General features: G+C 40.6%; 1 protein-coding gene across 1 annotated transcript in view; it reads left to right on the top strand.

Annotated features, from left to right (window-relative positions):
• The window catches only part of ALKBH8 (alkB homolog 8, tRNA methyltransferase), a gene marked incomplete at its 3' end in the record, with an annotated part of 47,008 nt that overhangs the window by 2,283 nt on the left and 20,755 nt on the right, over window positions 1-23,970 (top strand). The window contains exons 2-7 of the mRNA XM_084285545.1: window positions 505-648; window positions 5,752-5,992; window positions 7,092-7,223; window positions 9,122-9,217; window positions 10,678-10,782; window positions 12,997-13,067. Of these exons, the coding sequence (XP_084141671.1) occupies window positions 514-648; window positions 5,752-5,992; window positions 7,092-7,223; window positions 9,122-9,217; window positions 10,678-10,782; window positions 12,997-13,067 (780 nt within the window). The 5' untranslated portion in view covers window positions 505-513. The remainder of the gene's footprint in view (window positions 1-504; window positions 649-5,751; window positions 5,993-7,091; window positions 7,224-9,121; window positions 9,218-10,677; window positions 10,783-12,996; window positions 13,068-23,970) is intronic.

Here is a 23,970-nt window from a genome sequence, read left to right as displayed (position 1 = left end):
TAGAAGCTAAGATCGTACAAATCTCATGGCAGTTCCACATATGCAAGAAGAAAGAAATCAGTTGAAAGTATTCTGTGAAAACAGGAGGGGTGGGCAGCATAAAAACTGCGATTGAATGTAGTGATACTGTGAATAAGGAAGTGAAGGGGAAGATAAAAACTGGAAAATGAAATCGAATACCACGGCAATCTTTATAAAGATTTACTTTACGTTCTTTTAATAAAGGAGTTAATCAGCAAAACTTATAAAATGGGGAAAATTGACCTATTGACTGAGGAATAGCATAGTTTGCTGACTCAGTTTTGTCAGCCCCCAGTAGTTTGTAAAGTCTGGAATTATCTTTTGTTAAAGATATTAAACAGCACTGGTCCCAAGACAAACCCCATTGGTGTCCTAAAAATGACTTACAGGACAGGGAGGTTTGCTGTATCTCTCTACAACAGACCGATGCATTTCATTTTTTAGGCAAGACACTTAGTATATGTTGCTACTTTTGCTTCCCAGATCACCAACATGGAAGTTGACAGAACTGGTGAAGATCATTTGAAAGTCTGCAAAATGAAGAAGAAGATAATGAGGAAACAGGTCAGAGCTCAGCATACGTTGATGAGACATGAGGGCATTGAGTGTGTCTCCCATGCCACACAGGTGATTGACAGTTCTGATTTTGATCATATGAGAAAATGCTGTTTATATGTGTTCCGTCTTCGCATATGCTTTGTCTAAAATGCAGTTCTCCCCAAAAAAAGCACTTCCTGAGATTAAAGGTTTTCTCTCCCTCTTGAGTTCAAAGCAGAAGTGTACTTCATCAGTTTAATGTCTGCAGAGAGGCTTTGAAAATCGTTAGGTAAGGTTGTTTTTTTTTTGTATCTGAAACAGTAGCTCCTTGAATTGGGGAGGAGAAGACAGCAGCAAGAGAAATGTTACCTTTTTGAAGGAGATGTGCTGTTCTCCTCTTTTCTCTATGATTTCTTTTCTTCTCTGGCTTTTAGCTTTTGTGTCTTTTTTTTCTATACTTCTCCATCAAGTATAATTTGTCTCATCTGTTAACTCCGTGGTGAAAAAAAAATAGCATGTCTGTCTTAGAAATCTTTTCCACATTGTTTTCTTCACCTAAATTGATTTAGGCTGTGGCTCTGTGGGAGTTGAACTGTTTGACTGACTTTCAGCTGTTAAAAAGAGAACTTTCTCTTCACATGCACAAAAGGGGACATGGGGCAGTTCTGCTTCTTTCTTATGACAGTCAATGAACTTTACCATAAGATGCTTTATTTCCTATCCTACCAGCAAACTGCCCATCTGTCTGATCTTTTACTTTTTTTTTTTTTTTTTTTTTTTGCTATAGTAGAGAGTTTCAGGAGATCAGAAGTGGACCTGGCAAATACTGGTGTAGCAGAAGATAAGTGTTGGGAACTTTCAGGTAGAAAGAAGAAATTAAAGAGGGTCTTACTTCCCTCTGTCAGTTGTGGGAAGCTGCTAACTTGGCTTGGAACGTATTGTAGAGCTATACCACTTACTCTAGCTTTGTTCATCTTGATCCTAAAACTTCTTCCCATTCAGATACAGAAATGTATATATATTTATATATATGCATACAATATGTACATTCATATATAAAATGTCCACTGAGTTTGTTTAGTCCATGACTTTGGGCTCCACCTGTCACAACAATCTTTCAGGACAGAAGAGATGGTGTGTGCTGCTGGATTGTTGCATGCTGAAGCCAATTCTGATTCCATCACCGCCGTGCTTGTTGAGTTCTATCAACATTCATTTGTGATTATCTGGGTGACTCTTACTGTGTTACCATGAGTAGTATGACATACAGCAATCACAGTAGTGATGACAGACAGTATTATATAGTAATTAACATCATGCAGCCCAAATCATGGGCTGTTCTTACCCAACATTAAATCCCCTTGAGGTACACATTGGATTTCCCCATTCTTCACTATTACCCACCAAGTGCACAGAGATCTTTGAGCAAAAGCAATCCCACGGATAGGTTTGCCTTTGCCTGAGGCAGGCATAGCCCAGACTGTCTTCCCTAGCGTGTCTTTTACGTGCACTACAGGGACTTTATCCTCTTGTACACTACGTAACAGGTTTGGTTGGGCAGGTCCATCTCAGTTGGCAGATGCTCTAGTGCTGACTAACCAGGTGGCCTTTGCCAAATGTGTATTCCAAAGTCTGAATGTCCCAGCACCCATTGCTTTCAGTGGAGTCTTTAACAGTGCATTATGTCACTCGATTTTCCCAGAGGCTGGTGTATAAGAGGAGGTATGATACACTCACTCAAAACCATGCTCTTTGGCCCAGGTATCTATGAGGTTGTTTCAGAAATAAGTCTCGTTGTCTGATTCAGTTCTTCCTGGGGTGCTACCATCCATGAGTCAGTATGGAGATGGAGCTCTGGCCACTTTTCCTGCTTAGCAGTATTTAAAGCCAGCTGGATGGCCTTTACTTCTGCAGATTGGCTCGATTCACCTTCTCCTTCAGCAGTTTCTGCAACTTGCCTTGTAGGAATCTATAGAGCAGCCTTCCACCTCCAGTGCTTCCCCACGATATGTCAGGACTTACCAGTGAACAAGGCATATTGCTTCTCATTTGCTGATAGCTTATGATGCAGTGGGGCTTCTTCAGCATGTGTCATCTCCTCCTCTGGTGATAATCCAAAATCTTTGCCTTCTGGCCAGTCCATGATCACTTCCCAGATCCCTGGGTGACTGGGGTTTCCTATTCGATCCCATTGTGTGATCAGTGTAATTCACTCACTCCACGTAGTGTCAGCTGCATGATGCGTAGAAGGCACCGTTCCTTTGAACATCCAGCTGACCCCAACAGGCCAAAGGGATGTCCCAAGCCATATGACACCATGTTGAGCAACTAATGGGGTGGCTGGCAGGGATTGAGGGGGACTGCTGCTTGGGGAGGAGCTGGGCATTGCTCAGCAGGTGGCGAGGAACTGAGTTGTGTATCTCCTGCTTTGCACAATTTATTACCATTATCGTTATTTCTTTCATTTTCTGTGCTATTAAATGGTCTTTATTGCAGCCCACAAGCATTTACTTTCTTTTCCCCCTCAATTCTCTCTCCCATCCCACTGGCAGGGAGTGTGTGAGTGAATGTGGTGCTGAGCTGCCTGCTGTGTTAAACCACAACAAACTTGTGCAGAGAGTACAGAAAATGCTTGCAGGCTTTGTGTAATAAGAGTGATTTTACTGAAATTGCCCAGTCATGAGAATGTGAACAATCTCTGTACATGCTGCTGTGGTGTAGTGAAGGTCTTTGTCTGCTTTGTCTGCTTACAGCCAGTGAGAGCACTGGTTTGAGTCTCCTCATTTCCTTTGCACACATGGGCCTCCCCTTTAGTAACATTCCAGAAAATAATAATTAGTGATACGGTCACCTTTGAAAAATGTCATCGGTACGGACAGGCTGATGTGTTGCTAACGGCAGGTGTTAACAGAGCCACTACAAAAGGCATAATCACAGCAGTATCTCAGGCGTGCTCACTGATTTAAAAAAAAATCTTTCTTGTTAATAATCTTTCTGTTCAGTTTTAAACATAATTTTCTGTCTTTTAGGGAAGTGCAACACTACAATTTGAAACTATTGAATGCTTTGCCAGCTGCTTTCAGAAAAGGTCATAGAGCATTTATAGCATTTAAGGAAAAGATTGTGTGAAAGCTTTCTGGAAAGGTATTGCATCGAGTCAATCTGAGTAAATTGTTGCTAGTTGTTTGGAGTTACAGGGCTCAGTCAAAACTTCAAGACTGCATCCTTATTTGTCCTTAGAAAGGGATTTAAACTTCCATGATTAGACTGAACATCCAGTTACAGCAAATAGCACTCTAGATGTCAAAAAAAACTTAAATCTTTTTAAAAAGATGGTGGATTTGCGAAGTACATGTGTGTGTATATATATATACACACATATATATATGTATATATATTTATAACAGTTCTTTTTAAAGTTCTATATTATTGTTTCTTCTAATATTTAGCAAACCAGCAGTAGTATTATGAACTGCATACTCATTGAGATTTTTGTACATAAATCACAATGAAGACCTAGAGTAAAGCAGTTAATTGTTTGCAAAGCACATGCAGGACAAGGAGGTGATCTGAGATAGCCAACGTGGCTTCCCCAAGGGTAAATCATGCCTGACCAATCTGGTGGTGTTTTGTGATCATAAAATCACAGAATATCCTGAGTTGGAAGGGACCCATAAGGATCATCAAGTCCAACTCCTGGCACCGCACAGGTCTACCCAGAAGTTTAGACCATGTGACTAAGTGCACAGTCCAATTGCTTTTCAAATTCAGACAGGCTCGGTGCAGTGACTACGTCCCTAGGGAGCCTGTTCCAGTGTGCAACCACCACTCCATCCCATGATGGAGTGACTGCGTCAGTTGACAAGGGAAGACTGAACGATGTCATACCTGGACTTTTGTAAGTCCTTGGACACTGTCCCATGTAACGTCCTGGTCTCCAAATTGGAGAGAGATGGATTTGATGGGTGGAGCATTCAGTGGATAAGGAGTTGACTTGAAGGTTGCACCCAGAGAGTGGTGGTCAATGGCTCTATGTCTAGGAGGAGGCCAGTGACAAGTGGTGTCCCTCAGGGGTCTATTCTGGTACCGGTGCTGTTTAATATCTTTATTACATGGACAATGGGATAAAGTGCACCCTCAGCAAGTTTGCAGATGCCACCAGGCCGAGTGGTGCAGTTGAAGTAAGGGATGCCATCCAAAGGGACCTGGACAAGCTAAAGATATGGGTCCATGTGAAACTAACGAGGTTCAACAAGTCCAAGTGTAAGGTGTTGCACCTGGGTCGGGGCAATTCCAGACATGAGTACAGACTAATGATAGGACAAGGGGTATAGTTTTAAATTATCAGAGGGGAGATTTATCTTAGAGGTTAGGAGGAAGTTCTTCCCTTGGAGGGTGGTGAGGCCCTGGCACAGGCTGCCCAGAGAAGCTATGGATGCCCCATCCCTGGAGGTGCTCAAGGCCAGGCTGGATGGGGCTTTGGGCAACCTGGTGTGGTGGGAGGTGTCCCTGCCCATGGCAGGGAGGGTTGGAACTAGATGATTTTTAAGGTCCCTTCAAACCCATACGATTCTGATGGTGCTCAAAGTAATCTGTGTTAATTAGAATGGGCCATAAATCCTTTTTGCTTAGAAAAGAAAGAAAGTGGGAATTCTCAGAAAAGAGTGGTGGAGCAGAATTTAATGGTCTGTTTATAGTGGCTGCCTTTTTTTTGTGAACCTGGTGTATGGTGTGATTGGGAATATCAGTCACTCTATACTTAGAAAGATTCTTTGGCAAAGAAGAGAAAACTTTCATAAAAACAACAAAGAATCATAGTCTTTGAAGGATTTTTTTCTTGTTTGTTTTTGTTAGCAGTAACTGGGCTCTAGAAAAATTTTATTTTGGAAAACTCCAAAATGATTTTGCAGGTGTCACTTTTTGCATACAGAACACTTCTTACATATGCCAGTTTGAAGCTTAAGTGGTCTTATAATAGCATTTGCAAGCATTTCTACTAGAATTTATGCTAAGACAGGTTGCCGTAGCCTCATATACCTACCAAATTAAAATACAAGTTTTTTGTGTGGAATATGTTAAAAAGTAATCATGGGATTTCTTCGTTTTTCTTGAGAGCTGATTTTTTAGTATTAGATTTAGATCAATCAGCAGTAATCAATAACTTTAAATTTTCTTTTATTTCTCTTCACGTAGAGCCTAGTTATTGCCAATGCCGGCCTAGGTAATGGGATGAGTAGACAACAACTTCTCAAGACAGTAGAAGAATACGGATTGGTGGAAGCACTTCTAATGCCACCAAATAAACCATATTCCTTTGTGAAATATGGGTCAACGGAAGAAGCCAAGAAAGCCTTTGATGCCCTCAATGGAAAAGAATTAATGCTGGGAGACTCTGACCAAAATGTTGTACTGTATTGTAATTTTGTGGAAAAAGGTATTATTTTTGTGCTTATCTATAAACTTGCACACTTCTCTTTGCTTTAACTTCTTAGACAGTAAATATAGATAAAAGCACACAGTATGTTAAGTAGAGAAAGAGAATGAAAGCCAGAATCTAAGATTCAGCACAGAAAATAACTTTTTGTCTTTGTGTTCCATGATAGGATACTTGAATTTGAACTCTTTTACTTGGAGGCATGAGGAGAAGGGTGGCCTCTTAAGTAGTTTCAAGACCATTCATTGCTGCATTTGAAGGTTTTGTGAATAAGGAGCTAAATTGGTACCCAGGGGATCTCTGAGTACTTCATTGGACTTCTTGTGTGGTGACAGTCTTGTGATCTCTATCTTAGCTCCAAGACTGAACATAGGCAGAATAAGATTTCTGCTTTTTTTCCTTCTTCTCAAACTTTTTTTTATGGCTGCCTATAAGCTATTTCATACAAGATTGGTTCCTCTGTCTATGAGTTCTTATAGTGTCTAGTGAAAAGACTTCTGGGTTTGTATATTCTGCCAGTGAAAAGCTTTTAAAATAAGGACATCAAATTGAAGGCCTGTATACCACAGGCATTTTCTGTTTTTCTAGGTTTTGTGTTATGGCTGTCTGTATTTGGTTACAAATTGCTTCCCTAGACATCAAATATCAAAAACTAATAGAAAATAAGAAATCACGTTTTTTCCTGTTAGTGGTAGGTGGAATATTAGAATTACAGTGGCACTCTGCTTTTGAGCTATAAGTAGAGGTAAATCAAAATTGTAGAAAACTAAAATGCTGGTAGAATCCTGAAATGGTTGGATTTTTTTTTTTATCATTATTTTGACAGGAAAATCACAGGTGGTTTTGCATTTGGGTAGTGTGGAGTCCTACGCAGGAACATCTAAAAAGTGCTTTTTGTGATGCAAAACTTGGGCCTTACCCTGTTTCCCTGTGTCAAAAATGAATTACTCATTCACCAAATTAGATACTCCATTGTATCATTACAGCAAATATTCCTACAGCTATAATATATTCCCATACATAGCAATAATCCTCTAGGGAATACCTGGTTTTATTTTCCCTACAGAGTGACAATATTCTCTTTTTCCGTACACCCTAGTTTTCTGGAAGAATGCTGTTCCTACAAACTTGCCTCCAGGCCTCACAGTCATTGAAAAGGTGGTTTCTCCAGAAGAAGAAAGGAGAATGTTGGAAAGTATTGACTGGATAGGAGATGAAGATGCTCAAAATGGTGGGTAAAACCGAAGAAATTCATACCTCCTATGATTTTATGCTGTTATTTCCTCCAGTTTCAGTTTATAAGAAAGTCTGCATGTTGATAAATGTATTGTTTGAAATCATTTTGTATTTGCTTTTGGTATTTTAGAAATTGGGTCTTATATTACAAGTCATGAACTACTGGGGCGAAGTGGTCTGAATTGTTATCTTAATACAGATTTACTTGAATAAGATTGTAGTTGTTTTTGGATGTGGCAATCTTTTCTAAAAAAAAAAAACTTATGTCCTACTGTCGTGGTTCCGCTCGAGTGGGCAGTCGAGCTCCACCACAGCCGCTCTCTCACTCCCCCTCCTCAAAGAGGAATGGGGAGAAAATATGTGAAAAGGGCTCAAGGATTGAGATAAGGATGAGAAAATCACGCAGTAATTATTGTAACGGGCAAAACAGACTCGGCATAGGGAGATAGTAAGATTTATTGCCTATTACTAACAAGCGAGAGAAGTGAGAAAACAAAGGAAAAAGCAAACCAAAAGCACCTTCCCCCCCATCCACCCTCTTCCACCTCCTCCCCCCGAGCGGCGCAGGGGAACGGGGAATGGGGGTTATGGTCAGTCTACAGCACTTCTTCTCTGCCGCTCCTTCTCGGTCACTCTCGTCCCCTGTGCTGTGGGGTCCCACCCACGGGATGCAGTCCTTGATGAACTGATCCGGCGTGGGCTTCCCACAGGCAGCAGCTCTTCCAGAACTGCTCCAGATATGGGTCCGTACCACGGGGTCCATCCCTCAGGAGAAAACTGCTCCAACCTGGCTCCCCTACGGGCAGCAGCTCCTGCCAGATCACCTGCTCCTGCGTGGGCTCCTCTCCACGGGCTACAGGTCCGGCCCAGAATCTGCTCCGGCAGGGGTCTTCCACAGGCGGCAGCCTCCGTCGGTGCAGGGCCACCTGCTCCACCGTGGTCTCCTCCACAGGCTGCAGCATGGAACCCTGCTCCACCGTGGTACTCCATGGGCTGCAGGGGGACATCCTGCTTCACCATGGTCCTCACCACAGGCCGCAGGGGACTTCTGCTCCGGCGCCTGGAGCACCTCTCCCCCTCCCTCTACACTGACCTCGGCACGTGCAAGGCTGTTTCTCACTCCCTTGACTCTCCCGGCTGCTGTGTGGCGCAGCAATTTTTTTCCCTGTCTTAAATATGCTCTCACAGAGGTGCAAACAACATCGCTTATTGGCTCAGATCTGGAAAACAATGGGGCCCTTCCCAAACATGGGGCAGCTTCTAGATCTTTCTCACAGAAACCACCCCTATAGCCCCCTGCTACCAAAACCTTGCCACGTAAACCCACTACACCTACTTAAAAATCTTGCTTCTTTTAAATCAGAAATTAGTTAGTGAAACACGCTTTCTGGATGCTTCCGTGCTTTCATACGAGTTCTGTGGAATCAAGTCTCTTAAAAAACGAATGTCTTGGAATTCACTTCAAGATTTTGATTTTTTTTTTTTTCCCCTTGGAACAACACAAATGGTTATATTGACCTTAGTTAACATATAACTTGGTGAAAGTGGAGGATCTTGCTGTATCCCTGGGTTATCAGTCAAATGCTACGCCAGAGGTCAAAGCAAGAATAAAGACGCATTAGGAGTCCAGAAAATTGGTACTCTCTACTTCCTGCATGTACAAAAGCAGGGTCAATTTGACTTTAAACAAGAGTGAATGCCTGATGCAGTTACAAAAGGTAACAAGGCAGAAGAACTATGTGCCATGAATAACAAGGGTTGCATAGATTGTTTTAACTGTTAATTAAAGAATGTTTAGGTTTAACAGAGGTCAAATGGAACAGGGAAGCATAGCAATTTGCCTCTACTCTTTTATGTAGTCTAATGTTACTTTAAACTTGTGTCTTTTCACAGCCCAGAAGACTTTAAAGCATAGAAAAGTAAAACATTTTGGATATGAGTTTCGCTATGATAACAACAACGTTGATAAAGACAAACCTTTACCTGGAGGTAAGAACTTCCCTATAAAATAATAATTTGCACTGATATTTGAACCATTATATAAAGTTTTTAATCCTCACTAAGGTATAGATTTGAGATTGTAATAAAAGGAGAATCTTCACTGTATCTTAAGCACACACTGAACAGCGCTTTTGTGAATGGGATCCATTCCAGACTGCTGTGAGCATTTGAAGCTTGTTTTCCAGACACTTGTAGCCAGGAGTTACTGCCCTTTGTTGAGGTCAAATCAAATAAGGCTTTGGGGATTATAATTGTCTTTTCTTTAACTGTTATTTTATTTTTCTTTTGTTCCATAAAATGATTTTGTGTTTAAAATCACATATTAATTTGGGGTTGCAGTGTGTATTGCAACATATATTTATCTTGACATGCTTGAAGCTCCAAAATTTTCCTTTGGACTGAAAGCAAGCTTGAAAAGGTTTGACTAACTCTCTTATTTGGAGTTGATGGCTGTGAAGTCAGAGCAAATCAAGTGAGTCATCTTATAGTCTTAGATTTAAAAATAGTAAAATAGGGAGGTTAAACTCCTATGAAACCTGAAGGTGTTTAAGGTCATGCATGGGTACTGTGGTGGATGTAGCTTTCAACAGATGGATTCTGGTTACTTTTGGTTCTAGCAGTGAAACTGTATATAATCATAAAAGCATTGATATTTGAGTATTTTCTAGTCTTATAGCTAGTGCTCTTTACGTGTGAGCAGAGAATAAATGGAAATACTTCACTGGGGGAAGACAAAAAATAAAAATCAATAGGTTTGTGAAAGGGCTGCTATTAACATGTTTGTGGGTGTTATGTCCAACAGAATAGAAATGATGTCCTCTAATAAAATAGCACACTAAAGATTAGTTGAAGGACTCTTGTTCCTGTTTCAAAAACAGATTGACTTCAGCAGATTTATGTGGTGATATTTAATTCAGTAACAGACTTTTAGAGGGTATTTTTTTTTTTGTTTAGTGAGCTTTCTGCAGAATTTCTGACTTTCTGCATAATATAGTTCTTGTCTGCAGCTTCCTTATTGCAGTGGTTGGTGGAAATTTTGCCCTTGATTTGATATGCTTTTATTCGTATAGTGGAAGACTGGTTAGTGTTAGGTCAGAGGTTGGGCTAGGTGATCTTGGAGGTCTCTTCCAACCTAGACGATTCCGTGACTATATGCAGAGTTAACACAGTTTGCATGTGTTAGGAGTGGACCTGGCCTGCCTCTAAATGTGATCTTGGAGGAACGGCCTTTCTAATTGTGAGGTGTTACATACACATGGTACTTGCAGATCTGACCAACAATTCTGATGTGTCTTTTAGAACAAATTGATAGTGATTATTATTAAAGATGGCCTTACATATCTGTGAAGCTGTATCTGTGTATTTTGCCCAGTTATTATATTTAATCTAAACGGAAAGGATAAAAATGTAAAAAGCTGTCTTGCTTAAAGTTTTCTTTCTGTAAATAGGTCTTCCTGAAATTTGTAGCTTGTTCTTGGAGAAGTGCTTGAAGCAGGGATATATCAAACATAAACCTGATCAACTGACTGTAAATCAGTATGAACCTGGACAAGGTAATTTTTTTTTATCTTTCAAAAATGTTGAACTTTTAATTGAAATTCAGAAGAGAGTAGCATTTAATGGGATAGGATTTAAGCATTTACTTAATGTATTTACTTTGTGACCTGAGATGTTTGATATCAAACCTAATGTCTTCATACTGGTTTCTGAACCCAGGAGCTTGTGTTCAGAAGTACAGTTTTTGATAACACTTACAGAAGTTAATGGTGTTCCAGAATGCAAGACCATAACATGGAAACTAAACAAAAGGATACAGGAATAAGCAGTTGTATTTGCTTTTGCAATTGTGTACTTCTTCATTGCTTCCCCAAGCTTTACTTTCTCCCTGTAATGTGCATAGTCTCCAGAAAACAGCTCTTGCTGCTACTACATGGTATAATGTTAGTAGGCTCTTAAGTATGCTGCAAGAAGTGTTCTCTTATCTGGGGAATAAGAAATTACTCAATTTCTGTAATCTTTCCCAGACTGGAGAGAAATTTGCTTCTCATCACACCTCTAGGGAATAAATCATGTGCTGTGCTTTTTGCTAAGGTCAGTCATCAAGGCTAACTATCTGGCATCCTCTAGAGTGGATATCTAATTTGTCCTTAGGAACGAAGGACAACAGCTTTTCTTTCAGAATCAATGTCTGACAGCTAATTTAGTGTGTGCCAAACAGGAGTCTGAGAAGCTGATTGCATTTGTTTATGTATCTGCCGATCTGTTAAATTGTTACAGTCATGTACTCCTGGCAGGGACCTCAGGAGATTAGCAGGGATTGTAGATTTCTATCAAGAACAGAAGCAGTTTTTTAAAAACAAACCAAGATAAAGCAATGCCCTTTCTGGAGTGCAAATTGTTAGGATATAAATGAACATAGAGTGCAGCCAGATTAATGCCTTTAGTACCTGTGTTATGAGCCAGATTCTGTCACTGGACACTAAACTTGAGATTTTTAAAAAGTGAATGATGACTAAGCTGTATCTAAACTGTAGGGGCCACGTTGAAGACACATTAAATGAATTCATTTTTGAAAGCACTTTTTTCATTCAGGATCTTAATAATGTTTTAAGTTTTGGATTTATACTTGAAAGTAACCACCCACACTTGAATGCTTAGGTGACTGTTTCTTACTATGTGCTGCGTAGGTGGAGCGTAAACGGCAGGAAGGTCAGTGTGGTCTTGGTTGAATTGTTTGGGTGATGCAGGACTGTCCTCTTGTTGCACAGTGAATTATGCTGCCTTTAGTGGGCATCTGAAAGAAGAGTTTCAGTGCTTCATACAGAAGAAAATTTATGAACAAACACAAGCAGATATGTGTCCTTGCTTTTCAAGTCTGGCTGATTTTCTATTAGACTAAATGTTGGCCTCCATAAAACAAGAGTATTGCTTTCACTGAAATGAATGAAATTCAGGTTATTTATATCTGGAGGTAAAATCTGGTGTAGAATGATGTTTTGTAGAGCTGACTGACAGTGTTAGGAAAAAATGTTTTCAACTAAGAAATTTGATTGTGTTAAAATATGTGGCACGGGCTGCAGGGAATGGCAGTTTCTTTAATAGAAAGAAAGAAATCGCTGTCCTTTTGGAAATTCTCAGATACATGTGGTTACTCATACACACCCCAGAAAGAATTACTACCTAGGGGTTAGCCCAGCAGCGGTGTGTAGATTTTTCTTGAGAACTCCAAAGCAGAGGGGCAGGGTTTGACCTTGACAGTATCTGTTTGTAGTAGTAGGTCCTAATTCTGAAGCCGAAACCCTTTGCACCTTCATTTGCTTAGCAACACAAGGGGTATTTGGGGTGATTCCTTCCTGGGGAAGAGTTTGAGGGAGAAATGCATGATCATGGATGAGCTAAGGCCCAAAGACACCCAGCGTAATGTAACTGTTAGTTTTAAGCCAAGAGGAGAGCATAATGATCTCAGGTGCTTGCTGCAGCAAGGTGACCAGTAGGAGTCTTCAGTGGGTGAGTGAGGCCTTTGGGTGCTCTGAACTGTCTTCTAGGTATTTCCATTGATTATAGAGAACACTTAGGTTAGCTGTGTGGTTAATATCTAATCTGGGCATGTAAATCCGATGGGCTGATCCTGTCCTGAATTGTTTTGGAAGGCTCCTTTATAAATTTTGTTTGTTCAGCCCATTCGAAGAGGACATCCATGTAAATAGAGTTTGCTTGAAGAGATACCCCTCTGTTATTATAACAACTTCTTTTCCTTTTGTGTGCAGGAATTCCTCCTCATATTGATACACATTCTGCTTTTGAGGATGAAATAATCTCTCTCAGTTTAGGAGCTGAGGTAAACTTATCTCTGTATATATTTTGATGATGCTTTACTGAGAAGTTTCATTTTTATATTGTTTAATACAATTTAATTTGTTTTTGCATAATGTCTATTCACACTCATCTGAGTTCAATCTCAAGCATGCAAGGTAATGTGATATGCCAATTAAATAAGCAACTGCAATGAGATGTTGTCACTGGATGATTTGGCAGTGATATCCTGTTTTTAAATCTTAGCATCCAGTGCTGCATTGACCTTCATTCATTTTGTATTCATCTTAGGGAGTATATACCCTGTTTATGTTTCTACTTCCATTTTTTCCTGTGCCATCCCCTGTTCTCTCTGGTCTGCAATACTTATATTCAGTGTGTTTACAGTAAGGTAATGTAAATGGGCAGACCTGTAGAGGGTCTGGTCAGAGTCTGAACCCTACTCAGCTAGTCATGATGCATGCAGAGGTAGGCCCTGATCTCAAGAGCTTCCAACATGTGCAGGTGGTGCAGGCAAAGAGTAGGAAGGGAAGCGTAAGAAAAGTGAAGTGGAAAGAAGCTATACGATGTCCCAGTAGTAGGGCTGAGAACAGTCTGTATCATCTAATCCTCTAGTTAGTGGCCATACTTCTACTCTGTTGAAATTCATGTGCTGCACCTGTGCCATCCTGTTTCACAAATTTAGTGGTACCTACTCTGCCTTAAGCACTACTGCAGCGAGTCTTTTCTAGTTGGCCGTTGCACCTTCTTATGTTTTCCTGAGGGTGTTCATATTCTAGACATAGCTGCATGGCCTATTTCCATTAAGACCTTGTGCTTTTTGTTACAGGGAAGGTATATATTGCTGTGTGTTCCCATGGCACTGGATAACTAGAAGTTTAACAGTGTTAAGAACAAAAGGTCATTGCAGTGGGTATTAGAGGTTTGATTTTGTTGTTAGTGTTTTTTGTTGCTGTTTTGATTTTTTTTTTTTTCTCTGTTGAAAAGCTGCAAACCCTGTGTGAGGACAATCTGATCTGCTGCTTTGTTCTGGCAGTGGTGTGTAGAGGACACAGATGTGTGTGCATATAGAGTTAGATGTACCTGCATACCAATAGACAGTGTCCTTCTGTTATGAAACAGCAACTTTGATTGTTTCTCTTGGTTTGTCTTACTCTTTAGGCAGAGGGAGGACCATGGCTATTATGAACACTGACATTCTTTGCATCTTTAATCTGGGTTCTTACACCGACTTTTAAAAAAAACGTTCAAGAAAAAAAATAGATGTGTTACTTCCGGGACTAGGGGTGAGTCTGAGGAAGAGTAACCTTCCCAATATTATGTGTGGCAGTGGCACTTCTGTGCTCTTGATCCCCTGAAAGGGAAGTGTCAGTGTCAGCGTTGTCCTCTCAGACAGGTTATGGATGCATTTGTTAATCTAAGCCATGGAAACATTAAGAAAAGCATCAGATTAGAGTAGGAAAGTCTAAAATTAGGTGTGATGGTGTTGCAAACAATGTCAGTAGTCTTCACTCATTTTGTTTTGGTGTGGCAGTGTGGCCTCACTTCTTGTGGCAGTGTGTTCTGATCTGTGCAACAGCAGTGGTATCTTTTAACAGTGTCAGCACCTCCTTGCTAGATAGTACCTGAGAACATCCATTTCTTCATGCAATTTCTCTAGGGAAAGAGCTGTAATTGATCTTCTGTGCAATTTATCAATCCTAAGTTTAATTTTCTAATACATGCTGAGTATGTAGAGCAGCACAGCAGCAATAGATAGATGACCCTGCCTTACATCTAATCCTATGTTGACCTTGTGAGTGAAAACGTTACTTTAGTTTTCTTTATAAAAGCTATATTGGTGCTGCTGTAATTTCACATCCTTTTCTGCCTCACTCTGCAGCCCCAGGCTTTCTTACCTTTTTCATTTCAATTAAAAGGCTGACTCTGACTTGGATGCTCTCTTACTTCATCAATAAGGCACCATAGGCAGTGCATTTCCAGATGATTATATTACAACGTAGCTTTGTGATGGTCTCAAACAGATGGCCAAAAGCAGAGTGATTTTAATCACCTGAGAAATACAAACCTTTCTGTGAAGAGGACTGCCTGGAGGATTATGGTGCTGTTAAAAATTGGAATGTATATAATTCAATCAGGGAAACAGCTAGACTTTGGCCATTTATAGATATTTCAGACACAGACATCGGGAGCTAACAGACTGTGTCCAAGTTTCAGTGCCTTTTCCTAATGGGCTATCAATGAACTTTTCAGATTCAGTCAATCAAAGCACGCATGCAGTAAAACAAGCCAGTGGCACAGAAAATGCTGCTTTATTTGATGCCTTTGCTTTCTGGTACTTTTATAACTTTTTATTTCTTTAGTATATTTTTGTGCACTTACTGCAACTGCTGTTTACATTTTAAAATCAGATAAAAATGTAATACGTGAGTTATTTCAGGAGTTTCTCAAAGCCTGCAACTGTATTCCCATCACAGTTCATAAAATGTATACGCTCTGATAATAAATAATTGGAGTAGCACCTATGTCAGCAAATCCTGACTCTTGTGTTTTCTCTATTCTTCTCCTTGTAGTGTGACTTTATGTTTTTTTTTCACTGGAATAAGTTAGGCTGCAACCTACTGGAAAAAATTCATAAAGCCTTATGTCTAGTCTTTTCTGTGTTCTTCTCCAAAGGAAATGTACACGTTTAAATAGGGAGTGTCATAAAGAAAAAATCTTGCAGCCCAACTAGTTGTGTAACCTTTTTCTGAAGTTGGCTAACCAAACACTTCAGAAGAAAAAAAAAGAAATCAGAAAGCCTCATAATTCTTGTGTTAAGTCATGAAAGAACTTTTCTTCCCATTGTTTGTATGCTTGTCCTTCAAGGATCTGAGTTAGGCAGCTTCTAGTAACTAGTAATTGAAATAAATGCCTTGGCATATGAAAAAGGAGTTCGAGGCAGACCAGTGAACTAAACATGAGTGCCTTCCTAGCCTAGTGCCTTAGTAATCAGCAGCATAGGTTTACAGACTTCTTGTGATATCTTCACTGAATTGTTTAGGTTAGGAGGGGCCCTCCTGAGTTTAAGTCCAAGCCCTGTTCAAGCTAGGTCAGCTAAAGCAGGTTGTCAGAGAGTGTATTTAGCCTGTCTCTGCAGATAGAGGCTCCAAAACTGTCCCTGACCAACCTGTGTTTGACTTCTGTCCGAGGAGAGAGGAAGGAAAAAAAAAAAACAAAAAAAGACACACTTGTGTTATGTTCACATGGAATTTCATGGGTTTTAATTTGTGCCCATTCTCTCGTCTTGCCTATGGGCACTACTGAGAAGAGTTGGGTTCCCTCTTCTTCATTCCCTCCCATCAGATATTTATACACGTAGATAAGATCTCCCCTGAAGCTTCTCCAAGCTGAACAGTCCTTGCTCTTTCAGCTTTTCATATGCAAGATGCTCCTTCATCATCTTCACGGCCCTGTGCTGGATTTGTTCAGTAAGTCTCTGTGTTTCTCATATGGGGGAGCCCAGTTTGTTCCCAGTACTGGAAACAGTACTCCGAATGCATCCTCACCACTGTTGAGCAGAGAGGAAGGATCACCTCCCTCGAACTCCTGGCAGTGACCTTCCTTATACAACCCAGGAGGCTGTTGGCCTTTTTGGCCACAAGAGTGCATTGCTGACTCACGGTCAAGTTCATCAGGACCCCAATATCCTTTTTGGCTGAGCTGCTTTCTAGCTGACCAGTTTCCAAATTGTGATGGTGCCTGGGCTTATTTCTGACCAGGTGCAAGACTTGGCCCTTCCCTTTGTTGGGCTTTATGAGGTTCCTGTCTGTCCCATTCTCCAGCCTAAGTCCTTCCGAATGGCAGCACTGGTGTATTGGTCAGTCTGCCAGTTTTGTATTGTCTGGAAACTTGCTGGGGGGCACAGTCCCATCGTCCAGGTCATTAATGAAGACGTTAAACAGTGCTAGCCCCAGTATTGACCCCTAGAGGACACCACCACTGACATGTCTCCTACTTCCCTTAGTGCCACTGCCACCGTCAGTGCTACCTTGCAGTCTGAAACACTACTGAAATCAGTTTTTTCCTCTGCAGAATGAGTTTATCCAGCAAGAAAGCACTTTGGACTATTCTGTTAGGGGAATCATTGTAAGTCTGATTTGTTTCTGCAAAATTCATTTATGTTGAAGAAGGAATAGTTGTTGGCATTAGAATGTACTTTTAAAAATACGAACAATCTGGAGAAGGGGGTGATTCTTCACAACACTGCGTTTGTAGTATAGCAGATAACCTCCAGCAATCCAAGTTATTAAACTTCCATGAAATGAGGCAGAAATGGAGGTGTGAGATTCTCATTCCCATCTTAGTCGCATGGAACAACTTGGTCTATCAAGAGGCGCAGTGAAACCAAGTGGCTCAATTTTGTTCTAGTTGCTGCAGTATGTTGTGCTTTATGGAGTTTACAAGGCATTAAATGATTTGAAGGAGAAAATGTCACTATTATTTTGGGCTTCTGTCTATCTTATACAAACCACTATACAGTTTGAAGGCAAAGCAGTGAGACGTGATGTGTCTTGTCCCACAGTATTCCAGGAAAGGTGAGAATGTCAGGACAGGGTAATCACTTCTCAGGTTTTGATCTATTTCTTTGGCATCTCCTGGGGAACTGCAGAATGAAGTGAGACTTCCAGAATGTCCTATGGGCTTCTAATGACATTTTATAAACTATCACGTTCACCCTTTTTTATATGAGCTGATTTCCAAAAAATATTAATAAATGTCAGTTTTGATGTTAGGATATTGGATATAGTTTTCTTCAATTCAGAAGTTGCCACAGTGGGTAAAGAAAGGTAGTTGGGTAAAATCAGTGTGAAGTGATTTTATTAAGTTTAATGATAAACCATATATCCTTGTGTCTGTGAATCTGAAGAGAGTGCTACAAAGCAGGGAATAGTCCTTTCTGGTAAGAATTTTCTATATTGATTTGATTTGGGTGTTATTTTCAGTGCTTCCATTTGGTGTCTCTAAAGGTACGTAACTTCACAATATTTCATCTTAGGAGCCTGGCCAAGTTTGCAGCTGCCTTGAAAAAATCCTAGTCAAAACCCATGTCAAATTTCCCTTTGAAGGCTTGCAACAGGAGCTCGATCAATATTGAGATCTCTGTTTTTCTGTCTTTCCTAATTTGCCATTTAACATGCTGTTATGTAAACCCTGATTCATCAGAGTTTTAGAAATACAGAGGTAATGTTTCTGTGAAAGTGCCACTGTGAGAGCCTCAAACTCAGAAAGGAATTTTCCCTTCCTGGCTGCAGATCTCACCCCCAGTCAATAGCAGGTGATACACTGCACTCCCTCTTCCTATCAGCCCTGCCTCGTTCTCTTGGAGACCGGGGGGGACTACCCCCATGCCAGAGGGTGAAGCCAGTTGTAGTCTTCCTGAGGGGTGTCTTATGTTGGCACTGTGCTCTAATTTTGGTGTTCTGTTCTTTTTTTCCCTAATATCTGTCCCTGATATGAAAATCACAGGCTTGTCATTCTCTTTTCCTTAGCTTTTGCTTTTGCCCCTTGAGTGCCTTACTCTACTTCCAGTCCCTGTGCCTTGTCCCAGCAGAAAACTGACATCACCAAGGAGAACTGCTCTTATGCCCTGCTGAGGCTCCTAACTTCTGTGAAAGGGAAGCCTCAGGGTTTCAAGGCAGACGTGTGGCTCAAGGTTAAACAGTGAGGCTGAGGGCGTGGATCATCCCTGTCTTCTGTTTGACTTCTGTTCATCTGAACACACATCCATCATGCCCTAGCCTGCAGATATTAAGGGCCTTGATCTGTAAAGAAAAGTCATGACTCTCTTAAGCCTTGAAAACAGAGTGATATTACAAAGAAGTACTCCACTAGATTTTCTGAAATATGAATGACCAGTGGTAGTCATAGAACTGATAGAATGAGGTGCCCTGCTATTACTCTTCTCCCAGGCTGGGAATTGACCATTTATTCCTGCACTTTTGCTTCTTATTTGTTAATCTATTTCTAATCTGTCTTGGTGAACAAATACAAATCTGTAGCTGTTGTAGCAGCAGCCGCTGGTCTGTAATAAGCTGCTTGACAGATCTTATCAGAAGCCTTTCAAAAGCCTAGACTGTATCCAGCCATTGACAGTTGGTACCTGTTTCAGTTCTTGCAGGAGCTCTAACAAGGTAGGCAGGTACTAGATGGTACTGTGTTAACTGTGTGGTCTCAGTCATATTTTGCTTATTTTGGTTAGTAGCTGATTCAGTTTTAGGGGAAGGCACAAAACATCTTAACTCATTTAAGGAATTACTCTGATAGAGGCTCTAAGACAAAGCTTTAACTCTGTCCATGCTAGCAGCATAATTGTAGTGGGTGAAAATGTAATAGTAGCAATCCATGTTTAAAAATGAGATTGGGTTGGCAGGACCAAAACGTCTCTTGGCCTGAATGGAAGACATTCATTTGAATTGCTAAGATCTAATGCTCAGTTCAGAGGTTTGCTCAAATGATTGTGGTGGTATTTGTGAAGCTCAGTAGTGTGTTTTTCAGATCTATAAGACAGGTTTCTTGAGCTTTAACCTACTGTCATGGATTTCATCTGCTTCTGAAGAAGAGCAGTTTGCATCAGTTTCTGTATCATTTAGTTGGAAACACAAAAGGAGTTGCATTTGTAATTATTTATCAGTTAGCAGTTTTTACCATTTAAAGTAGTTTCTCATTTTTAAAAACTACTGAAGAATTTCTCCATGCGAAATTTGTCCTGAGCACTACAAGTTAAATACATCAGGCTTCATAATGGCTTGATGCTCTTCATGCTTACTCTCTATAAATGTCCTGTGTGTCTCTTTCTGCCCACATCATTCCACAGCATACTGTTATTTGAACTTGGATCCCAACAAAGTGAACAAGACCCACTGAAATCAAGGGAGAGCTTCCTGATGTAAATGAATAGAGAAATGAACCCTCCAAGACAAGCAACAATGCCTGCAGCCCTTCATGGGAATTTTTATAGTAGTCTTACTGTGTTTTCAGGGAAAGATGAATATTCAGTAAATGAACTGTTCTGAGTTTTTATTTCTGTGCTGGATATTGCCTTACCTTTTTAATACAGGATCCTGTTCACAGATACCAAGGTGTCTTACTGACATTTCCACCTGATCAGTTATTTTGATCTTTGCAAGGGTCATGAAAGCCCGCTTTCATGTACATTTTTCAGAGGGAGTCTGTGCTGCAATACTTAATCACCTCCTTCCACTCTCCTGTAGCATTGGTTGTTTATAAGGTCTTCTCATTGTAGAAGCTGCGTGACAGTAATTTGCTGTGAAATGAGACAGAGCATGGAGATCTTACCGTCCCTACTACCTCCTCGGCTACATCAGAGGAACAAAATCAAAGCTAAACTATGAGAGAACCCGTATTTTAAAGTTTTGTATGTAGTTTTCTGCTCTTCCATCTTGGTGAGACATTCCAACTTCCACGTGTCTCTTTTGTATGAGTTGTTCCTGTGGTGAGTCCCAGACATCTGGCATTTACTACTGGTGGGCCCAGTACTGGGCCAATAGCTCTGGAAAGCTTTATCTCTCATCTTCACTTTATCAGATTCATGGACTCATATTGCATAGATTTGTAGAATAGCCAAGGTTGGCAGGGACCTCTGGAGGTCATCTGGACCAGCTCTCCCTGCACAAGCAGGGTCACCTACAGCAGGTTGCTTGGGACTGTGTCCAGCCTGGTTTTGAGAATCGCCACAGATAAGATACAAGTCATACCAGCCTCCCTTCCTTTCCCTGAAAGAAAGAAACGTGTCGTCTGCCTTGCATTTCTGTAAAGCTGTTCCCCACACTGCAAGACCTGATTGCTCTTAAATTGGCTAAAATCCTGTGTCAGCCCTGAGGAAGAGCAGACCACAGTTAGATTGCTGTAGGAATAGGCAGAGTGTGCTGTGACTTGAGGTCTCTCTCCTGGCTCCGCTAGGGTGGGAAGTTGTCTTACTGTATTCTCTGTAGCAGTTTTGTGTTTCTTGCATGTGGTCCATTATTTTGGCTGCTGAAAGAGGAAGGCAGAGCTGCAGCTCCTGGTTCCTGTCACTTTGCTTCCTTCCACCCGGTTGGTTGCTCTTTAGCATCCTGCATTTTCTTTGAGTCCCTGGTGTTGAGAAGGGGATGTGGGAAGAATGTTCTTGTCCTGCCCTCCTCTGGGCAGTTACATCAGCATTTTGTTCACTGCTGGAATGAGAGACAAAAGAAACTGCAGTTAGGATGATATAATTTAAAAATGAAATTCACTTGGTATTGCATGGAAGAATATGTAGATATGCTGTGAAAAATATGACACGGTTCCATTTAGCAGGATTTTGTTTTGATTGTAAGAAACTGTGAGGAAAACACATTTCTAAAATGTTTGTAGTCTGCAATAGGGTTTAAGATTATCTGACTGCAGTCCTAGCTGTTAAATAATGAAGGAGAACTGGGTAATCACTTTATCAACTTTTTTTTTTAATCCCACATGTTATCTCCAAACTTATTTGTTTTTTTTTTGTAGTGTGCTTATTTCATATGCTGAGGCAGCATTATTTCATTTCCAGTTCTCAGTTGTCTGCTGATGCTTTACTATGACACACAAATACATAGGTTGAATTTTTCAGTGGAATCAAAGAGAACCTCTAGAAACTGTCTTGCAATTCCATGGATTGTGTTAGAAACTTCTAATTGGTTTTCATATCATATAAAGTACAAAGTTAGCTAAAATTCTTGAAAAAATGGATTAGATTATAACTCGATATTGTTGTTTATAAACTAAAATCTGTTTTTTCTTCTCTTGCTCCACTTCACTTCTCCCATGTACCCTTCACTATGATACATGAACTGCTCTTCTGTGGTGGTTTGGATTAACCGTATGAAGTTACTATTAATTCCTGTGAAAAATGTAATCATGTAATAGAAGAAAACTAATACAATTAGTATGTTTACAGCTTAATTTATTTTTAAGCCAAGTTTTAGGTTGTCATTCTTTAAATACTATTCTGCTATATTTGCCTTTAGAAGCCTGTTTGAGTAGAATTACTCATTTCTTTCCTTTTTTTTTTTTTTTTTTAAAGAATTTTTAATCTCTGCAAGAGATTTATCAGTGGAAGTTATTCTTATTCCTCACATTATTTTTAGAAGATTGGTACTTGGTGCATGAAATGAAATCCTGGTGTCTGCCACAAATTAACAGCAAACAGACTGAGCTCTAGGGCATTAAAAAGTCGTTATCTTTAGCTGTTGCATTTCAGCAGCAGTTCAGCTCTGGAACTCAATAGAGAAATCTAATTTCATTAGGTGGTGATGTCATCGCTATTGTTGCAGGAGCCTATTTTAAGACTGTGGCAAGTTTCATGTAGAAATGACAAACAGTAATAACAATCACAAGTAGTCTATAAGCAAAGAAACAAGCTTCACTTGTTAAGCTCCTGCTGTGGTATATTGTCACTCCTGGACTTAGATAATACCAGTAAGTACAGCAAATGGGGTTTGAACTCTGCCTGCCTTTATACTCTGTGAGCATCTTGTATACTGCACCAATTTTGTTTCTGTTTTTCTTTTCATCTGTGTTTAGTGTTTTAATAGTTTCTCCACAGAGCTCTTATCCAGTGGAGTTGACTCTGGAAATTTTGAGTGAGGAACTAGCAATTTAGAGAGGTTAAAAGTGTGCTGGAACCAAAGCTATCAATCCTGTGATATTGATACTACACTTGACAGATAGATTCTGCGTGGGGGCAGAGAGAGCTGTGCTCTTAGAGGAGCAGAAAGTGGACAGGCAGCCTGTTGGGGAAGGGCAGGTGAAGCTCTGGTCTGTTTGCTAGGGCTGCAGGAGAGTGTTGCAGGGAACCCAGGTTGATGGTGCAGCTGAAGGCAGGGACAACTGCATGTTTCAGAGTTCCTTGTGCAGTGTTCCTCCTCCTCCTCCTCTCTTAGAGCTTACACCTCTCTGTGGTACATATGCATGGAAGCCATCAATTGTAAATTCATGGCCAGATGCTGATGCTGTGGTAGAGCCCTTGTGCATAACTTCCAGCTGCAGTATGTGAAGACACTCATTGAGCAAGTGAAGCAGTTCGAGGGTATGAGAGAAGAAATATATGGTATTTGTGATGAAAATCAGCAGCATTAGAACAACACCTATCCAAAGATCAAAATATGTTTATTTCTCTTCGTTTTACCTACTTGAAAATAATATGTATATTTCAGATGTGTGGTACATTCATAGTAGAATTATAGAATAGAATCATAGAATGGTTTGGGTTAGAAGGGACCTTTAAAGATCACCCAATTCCAACCCCCTGCCATGGGCAGGGACACCTCCCATCAGCCCAGGCTGCCCAAAGCCCCATCCAGCCTGGCCTTGAACACCTCCAGGGATGGGGCATCCACAGCTTCCCTGGGCAACCTGTGCCAGGGCCTCACCACCCTCTGAGTGAAGAATTTCCTCCTTAGAGCTAGTTGAAATCTACTTTTTTTTCTAGTTCAAACCTGTTACTTCTCTTTTGTGAGGTATGATGCAAGAATTAGTTTGAAAAAACAGGAAAAAAACAGGATTTGGATGTCTTGTGTTCTGTCAGTTCTTTGTTATTGTTGTGGTCTCTGGGACTGTCATTAGATGGAGTCATGAGAGCGGCTAGCTTTGCTTCAGTCTCAGGCTGAGCAGATTCATCCTTTCATCCTGCTGAATTACAGATGCTCAGCACCGGGCTGTTTACGTACTACTTCCTCAGTGTGTAGGGGGCAAGTTCATAGTGACGATAGTGCAGGAAGAAGTTTTAATTCAGGCAGGACTGTTTTAAACAGATTTGAGGCATCTGGTGAATCTATACTGTTAAGTGCTGTGTTTAATAGTGTCATCAATGGTATTGAGTCCAGGATTAAGACACTTAAAATTTTATGTTTGCAAGAATGGGTGTA

Source organism: Netta rufina (genome assembly GCF_964035555.1).
Source record: "Netta rufina genome assembly, chromosome: 1".
Taxonomy (NCBI): domain Eukaryota; kingdom Metazoa; phylum Chordata; class Aves; order Anseriformes; family Anatidae; genus Netta; species Netta rufina.
The sequence above is the reverse complement of the archived record's forward strand: the minus strand, read 5'-3'. Positions and strand labels throughout refer to the sequence as shown.